We start from the raw sequence: 16,446 nt of genomic DNA, 5'->3' as shown, positions 1-16,446 counted from the left end.
ACTAAGCTCGAATAGGACGGGGATTCTTTTGATATGCACTCTTTTGAACACCTTAAAGTTGGTATGTGCAATGGTTTCCCGGGTGACGAACATATTCCTTCCGGTCCCCTGATGTTCCAAAACAGATTATGAACCCACCTACCTATTGATTAGGGGCATGACAAATGAAAAAAATAGCCAATAAAAAACTGTGACGAAATCGTTTCCTGCGCTCTGACTCAAAAGGCTGTTCCAATTGTTTTTGTCATCACATATTCAAGGGAACGACCAGGGCATATTTTGAAGAAAAAAAATAAATTGGAGAGTTAGGGTTCGAGGGGTGAGCCTCGCCCGGTCAATGAAGTTAGCCATCACATCGTCCTTAATTGTTCCGATACGCAATGTTCTCGTCCGTATCGGATTGGTTCTCCCTCTGTGGGTGTGGTAGCTTCTAAAAGTTGCCTTGAGAAAGGGCGGAGAGGAGAATCGAACTGGGGACCTCTCTCATGCCAGGAAACTGCACTATACACCACTCCAAGTCTCCTCCCTCGTTTGTTGGTGGCTAAAACCTACTAAAATCTGAACATTCAACTTGTTAAAAGCTATGTAGTCGCTCAGTGTATGCTGAAGAAAATTTCTACTGAAAGTACTGTACAACAAACACACTTCATGAATTTGTCATTGAGAGCATTTTGTTAGATTTGCCGCTAAGTGTGTTTTGACTTGTATGTTCAACCTTTTTGAGCGGGGAACCAACTTTTTATATACAACAGAAACTGTCCCCTCTGATTTGCTAGCATCAAAAACATCTTTCAAAAGGATACTTAACACATTCTGATCACCGTGAAGGGGGAAAAGTGTGCTGAAAAGGCCGGAAGTTTGACAAATATTGCATCAAGATTGACCACTCATTTTCGAAAGAGTTTGGTTTGAGAGAGAGAACGATCTCGCGTCACTCTCCGTAAGATCCTAAGCAATAAGGAATGTTTTCTTAGCGTTTATGATTGTTCAATAATACTCACTAGTGTGGAGCAGGTTCGAATAATAATGCAAACACAGTCCGAACACGGGATGATACGTTTGGTTTAAGACAAAGAAAGTGATTTTTTTACACCTTTCCAACATTCTTTTGTTTTTTTTTAAACCTATACAAGGGAATGAGTTCGCCGTAAGTCATAATTGATAAAACATTTGGTCACATACAACGGTAGTGTTTACCGCTCTATGGCATCCTTGAGCGAAAAGCTGCTCTGGGATTTTTGATAAAAAACGATCTACCTATCGCTTAAAACTTAACGATGAATCAATCGGCCTTGGCAAAATCAACATATACAACATCAACTGACTCGTGTCTCTCTTGTTCCCAAATAATCTGTACTATATGTTCAATCAGATGGGTGGCCGCGCTAAAATGCTCTCGGAACCCGTGCTGGCTAGGGCCATTATTTGCAAAGTCACACGGCCCAAAGAAAACGGGAAGAGGCACGGTAGATTGCAAAATAAACTGCTCTTGCCTTGCCTTGAATGCAATTTCTTTTCCGGACATTATGTGACCCGGAGCACTAATTACAAATCAGATTTTGATAGAATTGGCCAATAACAACACAAACGCATTATGATTCAATAACAAGGAATTGGCCCATTCGGCCCTTTATTTGGTAGAGCCTGAATGACAAAGCGCCATCTGAAGTGCAGAACGTAAGGGGGCAATATTCGAAGTAAGAGAAATCGGCCTATAGTTACTGGTGAGTGACTTATCTCCTCCTTTGAAAATTGGAACAATATGAGCTAACTTCAGAGATAAGGCAAACTTGCCCTGATCCAAGATGCAACGCATCAAGTACAAGAAAACAGGAGCAAGAACCAGTGAGCATCTCACTAGAAACTGAGATGTCATGCCATCAGGACCAGGAGAACTTGAAATCCTCAAGTCCCTGATGGCCTCTGAAGCATCTTGAACTGTGACTACAAGATCATCAAATTGCCCAATTTGACTGTTTTCGTCAATGTCGATGGATTCATTTTTCGAGCAATGATTTATTGTTTCTGAATTCAGTGGGGCTGAAAACACACTAGAGAACTGATCTCCTAGAATGCTAGTCACAACCTCATCGACCTCAAAGGGCGCTACAGGGTGCTTCATCTTTCTCATAGAGTTTACATAAGAGAAAATTCAACGATTGAATTGAACTGTACCAAGTGGAATAAACTCACGAGTTAGTGTGTAAAGAGCATAAATTGACGGTTGTTAATGAAGCCCGCCAATCAAAGTGTCGATTCCGTCGCAGTTGATCCGAGATTCGAACTGGACCAATGTCTGCAGTGTTTCGACACGAATTTGAGTTCGTGATCAATATTGGTCCCACTGGGAACAAATGAGGCACATCTAAGACGGAATATAATTCAAATATCGTCCCTGGGTTGTGCAATCATTTCGGAACGATGGGTGGCATCAACTTTTGGGTGCAATTGATGTGGCACCCTAGAGTGTTCTTTGAGTTAAAAAGCGGGAAGTTTTATGGAGCAATGATCATTATGTGGGCTCAGAAAAAAACAAATTCTTTCTGAGGGCCAAATAATCACTATAAAGGTTTTATGAGAGGAAGATTTTTTTTTCAATGGGGAAAAAAATTCTCAAAGGCAAAGATAAAGGCCTGTTTAAGGCAAAATGCAAATGTTTATATAAGTGCTCTTGTGTCTGTAAAGTAATGGGATTCTAGTAGGTATATTCTCAGAAGAAGCTTGAGCTTTTGCCAAAAAGGCAAGCAACAGCAATGTGAGAATTAGAGAACTACTACTACCTTATCGGGACAAACCGAGATTTAGCATTTCATTAAGATCAGTATTTAAAGGAGTTGCAAAAGGTATCTTTTACACTACATCTCCGAGAGTATCCATGAGCTTTTTCCTCAACCAGGTTTTAGAATCAATTGTAGTGAATGCAAAGGTTTACACTTTTGAGCCCTCAAAAGGCCAAATTTCATCGTTTTTTGCCCCAAAATGCCCCGGTTGTATGTGAATTTAATTTCCCAAAGAATTAATGTCGAGTTTCATTATCTCAAAATGAACGATTATTTTTCTTTTTCTTGCATAGTCTCACAACAGCTAAAAATGCTATATTTTGTCACTTAAAAGAGACTTAAAGTGCTATATTTGAAAATATGTTTTACAATCATGTGTACACTTAGTTATGCATTCACTTGAATTCTGAAGACAATACATACAACATTATAGATTTTGTCGTTTCTTTAAGACTTTGTTGAAACTGATTAAAAATAGCTTCTTTAAGACTTCATTGATATTTGTAAAATTTTCAGTGACCTCTTGACTAAATGTCTTTGGTTCGGTTCTGAAATAAATTTTCAAAAATCTGCTTCTTCAAGGGATTTATATATGCTCGTATATTGGTTTAGCTTAATTTGAAATTATGCAAGAAAAAGAAAAGTAATCGTTCATTTTTTGTGATAATCAAAATCGATATTAATTCTTTGGGAAATTAGATTAACATGTAACCGGGGTATCTTGGGGCAAAAAGCGATGAAATTTGGACCACTAAATCCCATTTTTCTAAGAAATGGCGAAATAGGTGACATAATAATTTATATTCAAGAGCTAACTAAGTGTGGTCCTAAATTACATTGCGTGGGTTTTTGAAAATTTTAGTTTTTGTTTTGTTTTTAGGTATGTAATTTTTCGTGTGGGCTAGAAATCCGTAAAGCAATAAAATCAAAGTTGTTCCCTATGACTTTTTGAGGTAGAAAAATGTCAAGTTGTGATTGGGAATTTCCCTGGAAACTTGATAGGGCTTTTTGAACACCGAGCCATGTCATCGGTTACGAGTTTCTACTTCGATACTGCAAACATTGTGGCATTACCACTATTATTATTTGTAGCCTCGATCTCCTCCATCAGATGACGTTAGGAGGATAGCGAGAAGAAGATGGAAAACGGGTTCGGCAGATGACAGGCAAATGAAAAACCTGAAAACCTAAATACAAAAATCAGTTATAAACCGCATTGAGGACGAAATTTGATTTTCTTGTTCCCTGCAACATTGAGTCTGACGAAGGGTTGAGTATACGAATTAAAAAAAACCAGAAGACATCCCAAATTCTCGAAGGCAAGGAAGGCATTAATAAGCACGGCTGTTAAAAACTGCAATTAAGTTCAACAGAATCTGAACTTGGAAATGCAACAGGCAAGGCAAAAGTGCAAACATTTTCTGTTGTCTTCTGGTTGAAACAGAATCATAAGCAAAATTATGAAATAGCAAAAAAATAGCGGTACGCAAAGGCACAAAAGACCTTTCAAAGGGGTTCAGGTTAAAAACACTTTTCTTTTAAATCATTACATCAGGTATTATTTCCCACCTAAACTTTGTTGGGAGCCACATGCCAAAGCGTAAAGCGTGCAAGATGACTAAACCAATTCCTATTCTTGATTTGAACCAAATAGCTTGCGTCAAGAAAATTTAAAATGATTTTACTGCAGGACACAGGAACTCGTTGGTGATTAAGCAAACTTGAACTGACTTCATACAACAAGTGTCCTATTGTTCCTACGCTTCGCGAAATATTATCTGCGTTTTGCACTTCAGAGGGTGCATTGTGAGTTAGCCTGCACCAAATATAGGGCGAGTTGGGCCAATTGCTCGTTATCAAGATATAATACGTTTGAGTTGTTTTTGGCTAAAACTATCAAGCTTTATGTACAATCAGTAGGGGTCGGAAGGATGAATTCCATTTTTTTGGGTCAGATCGTTTTACACTTTGTCGATCATATTTGGGCTTAAAAACCTTTTCCCGAATTTCAGCCATAAAGCAACTTAAAACCGAGGAATTTAAGGGAAAATGAAGGATTTTGGTAATGATTTTTAGGCTACATTTAGGAGAAATCCTAAAAGAAAGAAAGTTTAGGGCCACCTAGGCTGACAGTGTTTGTCCTTGCTCAAAGATTTGTTTCACATTAATCCCCCAATGTTCATTTAGAGGCACGGTTGAGCTCATAGTGGCATATTACACAAATGATCTAAGTATACCTTAGAGCGATTGTTAACCCTCTCATTGTTTGTCACAAAAACAATGTTCGAAAATGTAAATATTGATGGTCATCTTGAGGTCAGAGCCAAAACAAAGGGCCTGCTGAAGACTGGCAAGAGGCTGAGGGAAGTGGGCGAGCCCTTCGGTGTCCATCCTCGAACCATTATTGAGTGAAATACTTTATGCAAAAACGGCAAAGCCCTTCACGGCAGACTAGACCAAGGGCGATGGAAGATCCGGAATTACTGGAGTCAAGTCTTCAGATGTCCAAAATGCAGAGGATTACCAATCTCCATTAGACTACAACTTCTTTCTTTTTTTTCCTTCTTACTTATTTTCTCAAGTATAAGGGAGAATCATTATTTATCCACATTCATTGCAATTTCTTGTCAATCTTGTCCGAAATTGGGACAGAACTTGGCTTTTAGTAATGTCACCTGCCTTGATGTACGTTATTGCAATGCGTGCGATAGCTCTGCTGGCTCGGCATTGTGGAAAAGACTGGTTAAATCATCCCCTTATAACCGGACGAATGGAGGTTCATGTGGGGAAAAGAGCACGCGCCAAAGATCGTCCAGAGCCTACCCTCGCCAAGCAACCAAGAAGTCAATTATTAGCAGAACTGTTGAAATTTGGGAAAGACTGCCTGTGCACATCAGAGAGGAAGAAATCAAAGCTAAAGTGAAAAGTTTAATCAAGACCTGCGACCTATCTACTCAGTAATAACAAATATGAATCCAAAGAAGCAACAAAGACATTGTGAAACTTATCTTTTTGTGACGTGGAATATAATAATCCGTAAAGTCGATCAATAAGAACTAAGAACCATACCAATTTAAAACTGTATATCTCGTGTTCCTGCGACCAGAAATAAATAAGTCATTCATTCATTCAAATTGGAATTAGTTTGAACAATAGCTAGCAATGTGCCTTCTTTGTGGATTTTATTTGCACGTTTTGATACATTTTTCGCCCTATCGTTGCATATTTTTTAGACCTTTAAGATTAGTATTTTGAACCACTTTGTTTCTAAAAGACTGCTTTTTTACACTATTTGCTTCTCTTTACTCATGACACCTCTTCACATATAATATCATAGTCCACTACTGATGGATGAATCAATAAGATCCAATTTTGTTCTTCAAACTATCTATTCACTGGCGTTTTTACTTTTATCAATTGCCACATTTTGGCCATTCAGGTGCGTTTTATTTGACCAAAATCTACACCCATCCCTAGTCATTGGAAAGAAACCGAAGCGAAGAACTCAACCAGAGATATGGTTTTGCTAAGAAAAAGGCCATGACATAAATAGTTAACTTGATGTATTTCAAAATCAAATCAAGACATCGAAGGCTTTTTTCTCAATGGTTTCCATGATGCATGACCAATACGATTTGGACAATTTTCAACTAGGCACACCAAATGAAACTCAATACCCTGGGGATAAATTGACTCTCTCCATTGGAAATTGGCTATCACTTGTTTTCTCAAGTCTTTCAGCGGAACATGACCTACACTGATGTTTTGGGATCCACATGCGTAGGTGGAACTTCCGAAACAAAAACTTCTTGCGACAAAAATAACTACCGGCACCAAAACATCCAAAAGCGATCAAAACATGATGCCAGTTACTAGGGGTCGGAAAAATAGTCTTCTTTCGAGTTTTATTAGATTTGAAACTATTTCGACCATTCCTGGGGCAATTTGAATTTTAAGAGAAGATTTTGGATACCAAAAGATGAAAATATAAGTTGACAACGATTAACGTTCCTCGAATTATTTGAAGTCAAGAGAATCAAGAGTTTTCATCGAAGAGAGCAAATTTGTCACCAGAACGGAGTTTTCATCCTCAAATGTTGGCCGAAGAAAAATGCATACTCACGTTCATCACCAAATGTCACGTTAGTTTTTGTTGTCGATGTAAACGCTAATCAAACGAAGAAGGGTTTTAGTCAGGGAATCTGCTGATGCAATTATGAATTTGAATCTCACGTTCCACGCAAATGGGCCAAGTGCTGGGCGGGTTGAATTGCCCATCGTCGAAGCATCGAATCTTGGCCTGGGGTTTCAAGTACCAATTGTGCGAGAACACGTGGCCTTCCGGACAAGCGAAGGTCAGACTCGCATTCACGGGGACAGTGTGCTTGGACGCTGAGGGGACAAATGGCACGCACGGAGTTTCACAGTATACGGTACGTACGTAGAAGGGAGAAAAGCAGTACGACTCACTTTTGTTGATGAATCCACCAAAGGCCAGTTCCAATTTCCCTGTTACCGTCATTTTTGAAAACACCACATCGGGTTGATCGTCTGGCATGGAATAGGTTCCCACCACCTCCCCATTGAAACGGAATTCGAATCTGAATTGAGCCGGTTGGTAGTCCACTTGCAACATGAATGGATCTCCAAAATCGACCGTCACGGAAAATTCCGAATCCCTGGCCTACATAAAAAAAGAAGGGCTAAATAAATGATGTCCGAAGAATACAGGCCATTTTCGAAATCCTTCTCTGGTCGAGAGTCCAGCAAGGACTTCCAGAGAAAGGCTTCGCTCATTCAGTTAAGCAAATTTCCTTTCCTTACCGGAGTCAAGGGCGAGGTCACTTGAAGCACGCTGTAACTAGGCTCAATGACGAGCTTGATGACTTGGGCGTTGGCGTCGTCGAACAATTCGATAGTGGGCAGGTCACCAACGTCGAAAGTGGGCTGGTCGTCAATGTCGAAGATATCGTCAATGGATCCGTCCAATAACAACCAAGAGCTCCGTCCGAAACTATAGGGAATCTGCACCTGTCCCGGAATGCTCCAATTGTATTTGGCGTGATCTAACGAGACCGTTCATATGCATGCGATAAGTTGTAAATGAGGTTTGATGTCTGTCACTACGTGTCTTAATTTGGCATGCTCACTCCTACCCGTGGATAAGGGCAAGTCGGTTCCAGTTTCGGGAACAAATTTCAATTTGGTCTCCATGGGTGGCTCCGGAATCAAGTTGCAATGCGACCCTATTGAATTGCCAAAACGGAATAAACCAATAGCAAACAACATTGATCCAAGTCACTCACAAACGCATCGATCGTTCAGCAGGTTGTTCCAAGTCTTGTTCCATAAACACTCCATGCTCGCATAATCGTATTTTTGTCCGGTATCACGATTGACAAACTTGGCAAATGGACCACATGAATAGCTGAAAGAGAACGGGCATTTGTTTTCGAGTAATTTGGGACCATGAAATGGTGTTTTTTTGTATCATCCGTAAGAGCTATTTACTCGACTTTGGTTTCATAGGCCGTCTTGCCGTTCCATATCATGGAACCGCCCCTTGGTTTGGCCGGAGGTGCGTCACAATACACGGCTGCAACAAATGATGGCATTTCTTATCATGCTCTCTGATATCTGGCAAGTCCTCTGAACGATTAAATGAAACTCAGCTCACTTTCCACGCAATAAGGCCAGGTTGTGGGCACATCAAAGGATCCATCAGGTAGACACTCGACCTCGACACCCTCCTTACCATGGTCCTCTTCAAAGTGAAGCTCATCCAAGGCACAAGAATACATGACCTTTTGACCAAATTCCAACGGGACATTGTTCCAATTGTGTTTGAGCCTGTTGGCGGTGGGTGGATTGGGGGGGTTGATGCATTGGTGCCAGACACATGGGTCAACCTGCAAAAAAACGATAGGTAAACAGTAGTAAATGATTACAATCACCGGTTTCACCCCCATGGCAAACGGGGTGAGCGTTTGACCTCAGGTCACCTCGTTACTTGGTGACCAGGTTTGATTCCATTGGCATTTTAACACTTGGGATGGATAAAGTGAGGCGGTTCCGTTGGGCAGGTGTTTTTCCAACTGTCTGGCCGTGGAACAACTGTAGGTGACCTGAGTGCCAAAGGGAGGCTGGTGGGTTAATGCAATGTTCCAATCCGATTCCCCGCCCTCTGGTGCTTGCGGTGGATCGGGACAAAACCGGTCCAGGTGGTGAATGCATTGGATCCAATTGAGCGGGGACCATGTTCCATTGTCTAAACAGGTGGCATGAAGGCTAAGAAGATCGTAGTCAGTCTCAAAGTAATGGTCGGCCAGGCATGAGTAGGTGACATTGTCTCCAAAAGCTACGGTGGTTCCATTCTCGTAGCTGGATTGAAGGTTCATACTGCCCTCGGGCAAAGGAGGATTGACGCAAGCGCTCGCTGAAAATACACAGAAAATCATGTTTGGCACAAAGTTGGCACATGCTTGTTCCATGCTCAATTACGTATGCATTGCGAGAGATCCACGCTGTTGCTCCAGGTGCCATTCCATTGACAGTTCGTGGTCTGTGACTCGAGGAGTTGATTCCCGATCTGGAAGCTCTTCCCCAATCCACAATGGTATTCCAACTCAGTGCCATACCGACTCATGTTGTAATCATCTTGGATGTTTTGTTCCAATTGAGCCTGAATCGCTGGGCAATTCGCAGGCGAACATTTCGCATATTGAATAAAATCTAAGCACGGCATCGATTGGCTGGGATCAACAAAGATTTCGTATTCAACGATCTTTGCGTCTTCTTCCGGAGACATTGAAACAGTCATTGTCTTCATGGTTGAGCTATTGGTCCGTGACACGTTGAAAGCATTCTAGAGGAATGAAAAGTGGAAATTAGAGGCACCTCCTAACCTTTGCAAGAACCCAGTGATCGACCATCTATACACCGCGATATGGCGTCATTGTTTTCACCCGTTCTCCGAATTCTCATCAATCTATTTTTCAATTGTTCCAAAAATCCAACAGCATTGGGAAGGTCCAAATTTGCAGAGGATTTACTCTTACCTTAAAAACCAAGTTCGTCCCAACATCCACAGGCTGAGAAAAGGCCAACAAAAGGGCCAGGTGCCCTGAATTTCCAAGACCAGTCTTGACTCGAAACATGAATCCATATCTTAATCCCTGTGTTCCCTGATCTTGAGGCGGATTGTTGAGCCTAACTTCCACACTAAAGTTGGATCCACCATTGTTGGGACCACTTGGCACTCTGACATACGTCTGGTTCATACCCAGGCATCGATCCCTGAAGGAAAGACCACCAACGCGAATCACGCGGTAAGCATCCAATGAAGGAACAGGAGGCGGAGAAACACAATATTGGGTCTCTTTGCACTTCCCCGACCAATCCGTGACTGCGTTCCAATTGTTTCCTGGCAAGCATTGGGCCTGTTTCGCTGTGATGTCCAGAGACTCTGCAAACCTCATTCCTTTTGCGCATTGGTAAGTGATGTTGTGGCCAAATGGGATCGGTTGCTCATCCCAATCGATGATTTCTAAAGTTTCTGGAGCAGTGGGTGGGTCCGTGCAATGTGTCCCTAGAAAAAGAACAGTCCGTGCTTAGCTGGCTTTAGTGGTGTCATTTTAGTCTAGAACTTACATATGCAAGCTGGAAGTGTAGCGTGAGAGGTCCAATTGCCGTCCCAGGCGCACGTGAGATTTTGGGTTTCAACGGGGGGAGTTAAATCGAACCCATGGGCGACTCCACATCGGTATTGGATTTGGCTATTCACGTTATATGCAGCACTTTTGTTAAAGAAGCTCCCCTGAAAGTAAGGTCAAATTAACGGTTCAGGTCGTTATGGACCGACGCACTCGAATCATGCTTGGAAATTATGAGAGCCTAAGTTGTTTTTTCGCTCTCGAATACTCATGATTGGAAATTGAACGGAAAATCCCTTACATTCGTCAATACTTGTTCTGCATCAACACTAAGTTTTTGACATTCTCCATCGCTTGAGCACGTCGGGCAAGTCATGTCCTCTATGCAGATCGAATAAAATGTGTCCTCGTCAAAGTCCAGCTCGAATGTCACATTCGTTTTTTGACTAGAGATGAGATCAACTGGTAGCTTTATGGCGATGATATTTTCGTTTGTTCCCATTCGCAGGATTTCTCCTGTTGAGGCACTGAGCTGAAATAGAATAACTGAATAAAATGGGCATAGTTTTGAGTATTCTCCCGAAGTTTCGAGCTTTTCGGGACTATTCCACCAATTGAGCCAGTGTTAGATATTTGTAAAAATCTGATCCAATGAGAAGCAATCTTGCAATGAAATTATTCTTGTCCGAGCTTTAAAGTAGGAAAGAATCTTGATTTGACCACCCTTATGAGTTATGACATGTTGTTGGACTGTATACTACGAGGGCAAATCAAGCATAGATGAGAGTAGGTCTATAACTGTGGAATGATCGAATATGTTCGAAATATGAGCTACGTGGATACATCTTTCACTCTTTTCCATCAAGTTTTAGGCCTAGTCTCATCTATACTTGATTTGCCCTCGTACGTACGTACCTCTAGATGTACATTAAGAAATAGAACTGTGAGAAAAGCCCACATTCTGAGACTGTTTTGATGCCTGCGATGACCACCTGGTTGTCGTTTTCGTAATGTGCAAAATAGGAGCCATGATTTGAAAGCGAATTGATTTTTATGCCTGGAGCAACGACGGATGGCCTCGTCAGCCTTTAAAACCGAAGTCAGGTTTTGGCACCAATCTTTCGATTTCAGCTAGGAATATATTTTACCCATATAAATAAGTTCAGTTGCAGACACCACCTCAAACCATCAATGTCCACCTCTCATTCATTTTGTTTAACGAGATTGTTTTATAAATTCACGCCCATTCTACTCAAGATCAAGATTAGTAGCCGTACAATGAGAAAGAATGGTAAAGAGATAGATTGTACACACCAGTAAGATACTGGGATTGCCGTTGGGGTAATTTCAAAGACTTGACGAGGCCCCGATTGTGGGAGAAAAATATTAACTTAAGATATTCGACCTTATGTGCTCTAACTTGCAATGTGCTTGAACTGCAAAGGGACGCTGGTTTGAGTGTTGGATTTGAGATTGGGTCCTAAAACTTGGTTTTATTTCTGCATTTCAAACTGGTTGATGGTTCAGAAAAACATTCATTTGTCGGTTCCAATTACGGGCCGCGATGATTATAGGGTTGCGGCGATGTACCTAGATCGATTCGTTTCGCCTTCTCATCAACAGAGAATTTCCGAACCTTACTTTGAAGCACGAGTAGACTCTATTGTGACATCATTGAAGCAGTAAAAGAAGTTGACGTCATCTTCAAATTTTGAGAGCTCACTCGTACTTCTGAGGCTTAATAGCTCTTTGGAGCTAAAGGAATAAACTAAAGTTTCAGTCCTTGTATCCATTAAAGGAATGGTTCATGTGGCATTGCATTTCAATAAGCTGTCTCGGTTTTACTCATAACAGGCATGAACACTACTTTTTAGAAGAAAAAAGCTTTTTTTTGAATTTTTGGGCGTTTTAGAATTTTCTATTTTTCCATTGCGATTTTTTGAAACCTTAGAAAAGTTTTTTTGTCTCATAATGAGACTTGTGTCTTGGTTTAATTTAGTGCCACTTCGTTGTTGAAAAGTACCCCAGTGACCTCCCAAAATTGTGCTGACATCATCGTGCAGCTGCTACTTCAATGTCCGCACAAATCTCAAGGATGCTGCTAGCATGGCACAACGAATATCTCGTCCAACGATGCAAAATCAGAAACAAAACCTCACCGAAATACAAGGCCAGCACGATATAGAAAAGTACGATAATACCTATAAATATTGCAATCGTAAGGGGCGTTGTGCCCATCCATGCCCAAGCAAAACTCCGTTTAGGGAAGAAACCCTGAGGAATCCCAGCCACAGACGAACATGATCGACTCAAAAGAAGACGATTACCCGTTTAATCCATCCGTCGAGCAATGGAACGATCAAAAAGTCTTTGTTCACTTCAATGTCAATAGCTTCCGTTCCCATCCAGTAATCAAGTCTCCGCATTCATCAAGATGAGAATTGGTAAGGTACCACGACACCTGTTAATCGAGACTGGCAACCTTGCTTACAATCGAATTGATTAAGCAATGTTCCATTGTGCATAATGCTCTAAATACAGGTTGAGGGGACATCAAGTTTTCCCCTCAAGATTGAGTCAATTTGAGACGAATGAATGGATGGATGGCCGTCTGATTTTGAAGCGGCTTGGGACCAATGGTATCTAAGGAGCCCCGACCACGGAGAGAATGTCGCATACTCTCAGTTTGCAAAAAAGACGTTGCTTACATAGAACCCAAAGGCTAACGCATACCGCATATCGTAACGTAAAGTCGTGCAAAAATGTGAGGCTACGATTATTTCATATCATTAAGTAAAAAATGTATCTTTATATATGATAAGAAATTTGAGTCAGATTACCATCAGGGCATTTGATGGCCAGTCATGGGCATTAGTGGACAAAGGTTTTAAAAGGAATTGGAGTGATGCCAGGAGGATTTAGTTTCGAATGTATTTTTTACGGCCTGAAATTGGCAAAATTCGCTCGAGGATCCAAATCTACCAATCATATCATGATACGTTCCAATCCAATCTTCGCCACAGTTAAGTTCCGTTTATCTTACCGAAGGCACTGCCGTTGTTGGTGATGAAAATGTCATGATGGGAACAATCATCTTCAACCAGCCGTTCAAGCTATTGATTATTTCGAAGGTGTATTTCACTCTCCCGTTTTCCACTTTGGATTGGCTGGCTTGAATGAATGAGCAGCCCTCAAAGGTCCTCGACGTCCCTGATTGGTCATCGCAAATCGGGCCGAACTTTTGGCCGTGCGATGTCACGATGGCTGTGCCATTGAACGGAATATTCGGTAATCCTTGGCAGGTTTGAGCTGAAGGGAGCAAATTAAATCATGTTCAAAAGCAATCCATCCAGGGTCCTTCATTGTCTGTCCGTGTTAAGACACATACTCTCGAGGCACATCGTGTTGTTGACAGTTGCAGGTATGTCAAATCTGTTTTCCACTTGGCAAGATGCCTGGATGTCTATGTCCTGACCGTTGTCATCTTTCCAATTTCGTTTGCACCCAATGGTCACACCTGAAAAGGGGAGATTTTGAAAAAAGTGCCAGTGCCTGTTTTGGAGACAAAAGAAAGGGCTGAACATCTCACATTTGCTTGTACAGGCACACCATCGTATCTCCAATCTTTGACTTCCATCTTATTACTTGGATCCAGCAAAGGCGGTTCTGTGCACCTCTTCCCTGAAAAAAAAAATCGATTGTGAATTAGAACGGGAAACAAAATTGCATATTTAAAAAAATCAAAAGGATTACATTCACATTGCAAATTGCTAATATCTTGGAGGCTTGCCATAGACTGTCCCACCCACAAGTGTAATTCACTTCGGTTTGACCACCGCCATATTCAGTCCTTTATTGCACTTATACCTTGAGGAATAACAATGAGTTGAATTACGAATTCATTTTGATTAATGATGGACTATGATTTTTCCTACGTATAGACGGTGCCGTATTCGTTGCTTTCCAACGAGTTCCGGTAGTTCTCGAAATAATTGGTCATGCTGGCGTTGTAGTCTAAAATGGAAGGACACTTTTGTGTTAGCTTCATCATGGACAAATCTAATATATAGAGGCTTTTACTCGTGTCTTTCGGCCGTATGGTCAGCTCGATTTGTTTCAAACGCCTTTGGAATGAGCCCGTGTCCCAAAAGATGGCCTGTTCTGACGGCCTCTCATCATTCTCGTCGTAATCCGCAAAGAAGTTCACGCTCGAACAAAACGTGCGCCTCAAGACCCCGGGTTTGAACCTAAAGGGGATAGATGGCACGGGGCGTCAAGGCGGATGAAGAGCAATTGTAGGCCTACTCATAATCGAGATCATAATACCATCCTGGTGCTCCATGCAATTCCGTACAGGGTGATGGGCCCGGGTCGAATTCCGCGCCATTCACGAATTGCATGGCATCCCCGGGATCGCCAACGGATTGGGATGGGTCGAAATCGTCCACTGACAATCGGTAGCGGGAACGACGAGCTTTCGATAGTGAATGTATTGTACACGGCCCGCCTATATTTGTCATCCCTATCCACCATTTCGACGCGTAGCTGATAAGGCTCGGTGGACAACAATCTGCGCGAACGAAGCCACTGTCGTTAGAGTGCCGCTATGAATATTCGTCATAATTTGCCTTTGCGTTTTGGCAAACCAGCCACATAAAAGCTTCACTAACTACCGGGAAATAACGAATTACTGTTCATCAGGGCTGCCAAATAATGCACTTATTTCGTCATAAAATGCTATACAAAAGCAAAAAAGACAAAAAGTGCTGCAGATATTTTCTAGCTCCATTTACTCTTTTTAGAAGCGCCAGTAGAAAAATAATAGAACAACAAAATGACATGGTAAGCTAAAGTTGAAGAGCATGGTAAAAAGGGTGATAATCTTTATTAAAAGAAGACGTCCCGCACTACTGTATAGTGTTCCAGGTCTATTTTACTCATGGTAATCTATGGGATCAGATCATTATGCTCTCGAGATAGGGTCGACCTTGACGCATTAGCCGGAGTAAGACCGGCCACAAAAGGTTGGTATGGCTAACTTCAAGTTCAAACATACGAGTTTCATGAGCATGTAAAACCTCTGGTTCTGGGTAAGCAAAAGCTGTCGCCTTGAATGGCGGACGTGCCGTTTTTCCTTCTCCGACCTGATTATGGTTTTAAAAGGTTTTAAGTGATCGAATAGTTCCTACCTGTGATACCAGTGAGTGGGCCACGCCCTCGAACAATGGCCCACCATGAATCTGTGATAAACCCGGTTCAGTGCACCTCCCCTTCCAATCCTTTCTCTTCCCATATTCCCCGGCCCACGTCTTTTTCAAGACGTGAGCTTCAAGCCCTTCAACCTTCTCCATTTCATCATCTCCCTTCTTCCCACCCCCACCCTCCCTCAACTTGAGGTCCTGGAGCTATCCATTAAAACCAGGAACTGCAGTGGCCCAAGGCATTTCGCAAGCATTCAAAGAGTCCTCCTTGGTGCAGAGGCGAAGAGGAGGACTAAGACCCGTGGTTTAGCTCCTAACATCGAGAGCTGAGGGGTCAAATGCTCCAAAAATTGCGAGGCGCCAAAACGAGCCAAACACCAGAGACTTGGGAGCAATATGCGATAGCAAGAATTGCATGTCCCAAGTCTCTGAGGAGTGCCGAGTCAGCCCACCAAAGGTTGGAAGTGGAGAGTCTGCTCTCTTAACGGCCTTGTCCAGGATGGCGGGCTTGTACAAACGTGCCAAAAACCCGCCATCAACTCGGAGATTCCAGTGAGTAAATTCCTCCTCCACTGTCAAAAACTGCTTGCATCAACATAGGAAACAATAGTGGAGGAGGTCCAGGGCTGTCCAGAAGAACATCATCCCCTTTTGCAGCCCTTCACAGAACTCCAGATGGACGTGGCCTTCAAGAAGATGAAGAGTAAAGCCCCCCTCCAACATCTGGGGTCTCTCCTTCCAACTTTCACTTCTCCGAATCCAAGCCCAGCCACTCCTCCATGATCTTTTCAGCCTCGCCTCCATTCTTCCTTC

The 16,446-nt window shown here is 42.1% G+C and overlaps 2 protein-coding genes across 2 annotated transcripts; both read right to left on the bottom strand.

The window, feature by feature from the left end:
• Positions 1-6,149: 6,149 nt before the first annotated feature.
• On the bottom strand, positions 6,150-14,240 carry LOC131887129 (sushi, von Willebrand factor type A, EGF and pentraxin domain-containing protein 1-like). The gene is made up of 17 exons (XM_059235656.1): positions 14,186-14,240; positions 14,019-14,113; positions 13,821-13,947; positions 13,476-13,741; positions 10,734-10,964; positions 10,431-10,596; positions 9,839-10,368; positions 9,282-9,645; positions 8,783-9,216; positions 8,458-8,689; positions 8,292-8,376; positions 8,087-8,208; positions 7,937-8,026; positions 7,605-7,846; positions 7,251-7,464; positions 7,014-7,172; positions 6,150-6,948 (listed from the first exon to the last, which is right to left on the bottom strand). The coding sequence occupies exons 1-17, from the start codon at positions 14,223-14,225 to the stop codon at positions 6,848-6,850; spliced, it is 3,498 nt and encodes a 1,165-aa protein (XP_059091639.1). The 5' UTR covers positions 14,226-14,240; the 3' UTR covers positions 6,150-6,847.
• Positions 14,241-14,280: 40 nt separating this feature from the next.
• Positions 14,281-14,980, bottom strand: LOC131887128 (uncharacterized). Its single transcript, XM_059235655.1, has 3 exons — positions 14,759-14,980; positions 14,513-14,679; positions 14,281-14,446 (listed from the first exon to the last, which is right to left on the bottom strand). The coding sequence occupies exons 1-3, from the start codon at positions 14,950-14,952 to the stop codon at positions 14,364-14,366; spliced, it is 444 nt and encodes a 147-aa protein (XP_059091638.1). The 5' UTR covers positions 14,953-14,980; the 3' UTR covers positions 14,281-14,363.
• Positions 14,981-16,446: the final 1,466 nt, after the last annotated feature.

Source organism: Tigriopus californicus, chromosome 9 (assembly GCF_007210705.1).
Source record: "Tigriopus californicus strain San Diego chromosome 9, Tcal_SD_v2.1, whole genome shotgun sequence".
NCBI classification, from domain to species: Eukaryota; Metazoa; Arthropoda; class Copepoda; order Harpacticoida; family Harpacticidae; genus Tigriopus; species Tigriopus californicus.
Note: the sequence above shows the minus strand (reverse complement) of the source record. Positions and strands in the feature narration are given on the sequence as shown.

Excerpts from the sequence above, each read along its gene's own strand:
- LOC131887129 (XM_059235656.1), bottom strand. The coding sequence starts at position 14,225 with ATGGCAAGCCTCCAAGATATTAGCAATTTGCAATGTGAAT. Across the intron at positions 7,173-7,250 it reads TGGTGGATTCATCAACAAAA|CGTCCAAGCACACTGTCCCC; the intron begins GTGAGTCGTACT and ends TTGTCCCCTCAG. Across the intron at positions 6,949-7,013 it reads TTGGCCCATTTGCGTGGAAC|CGTTTACATCGACAACAAAA; the intron begins GTGAGATTCAAA and ends TCGTTTGATTAG.
- LOC131887128 (XM_059235655.1), bottom strand. The coding sequence starts at position 14,952 with ATGACAAATATAGGCGGGCCGTGTACAATACATTCACTATCGAAAGCT. Across the intron at positions 14,680-14,758 it reads TTGCATGGAGCACCAGGATG|GTTCAAACCCGGGGTCTTGA; the intron begins GTATTATGATCT and ends TATCCCCTTTAG. Across the intron at positions 14,447-14,512 it reads CATACGGCCGAAAGACACGA|ACTACAACGCCAGCATGACC; the intron begins GTAAAAGCCTCT and ends CTTCCATTTTAG.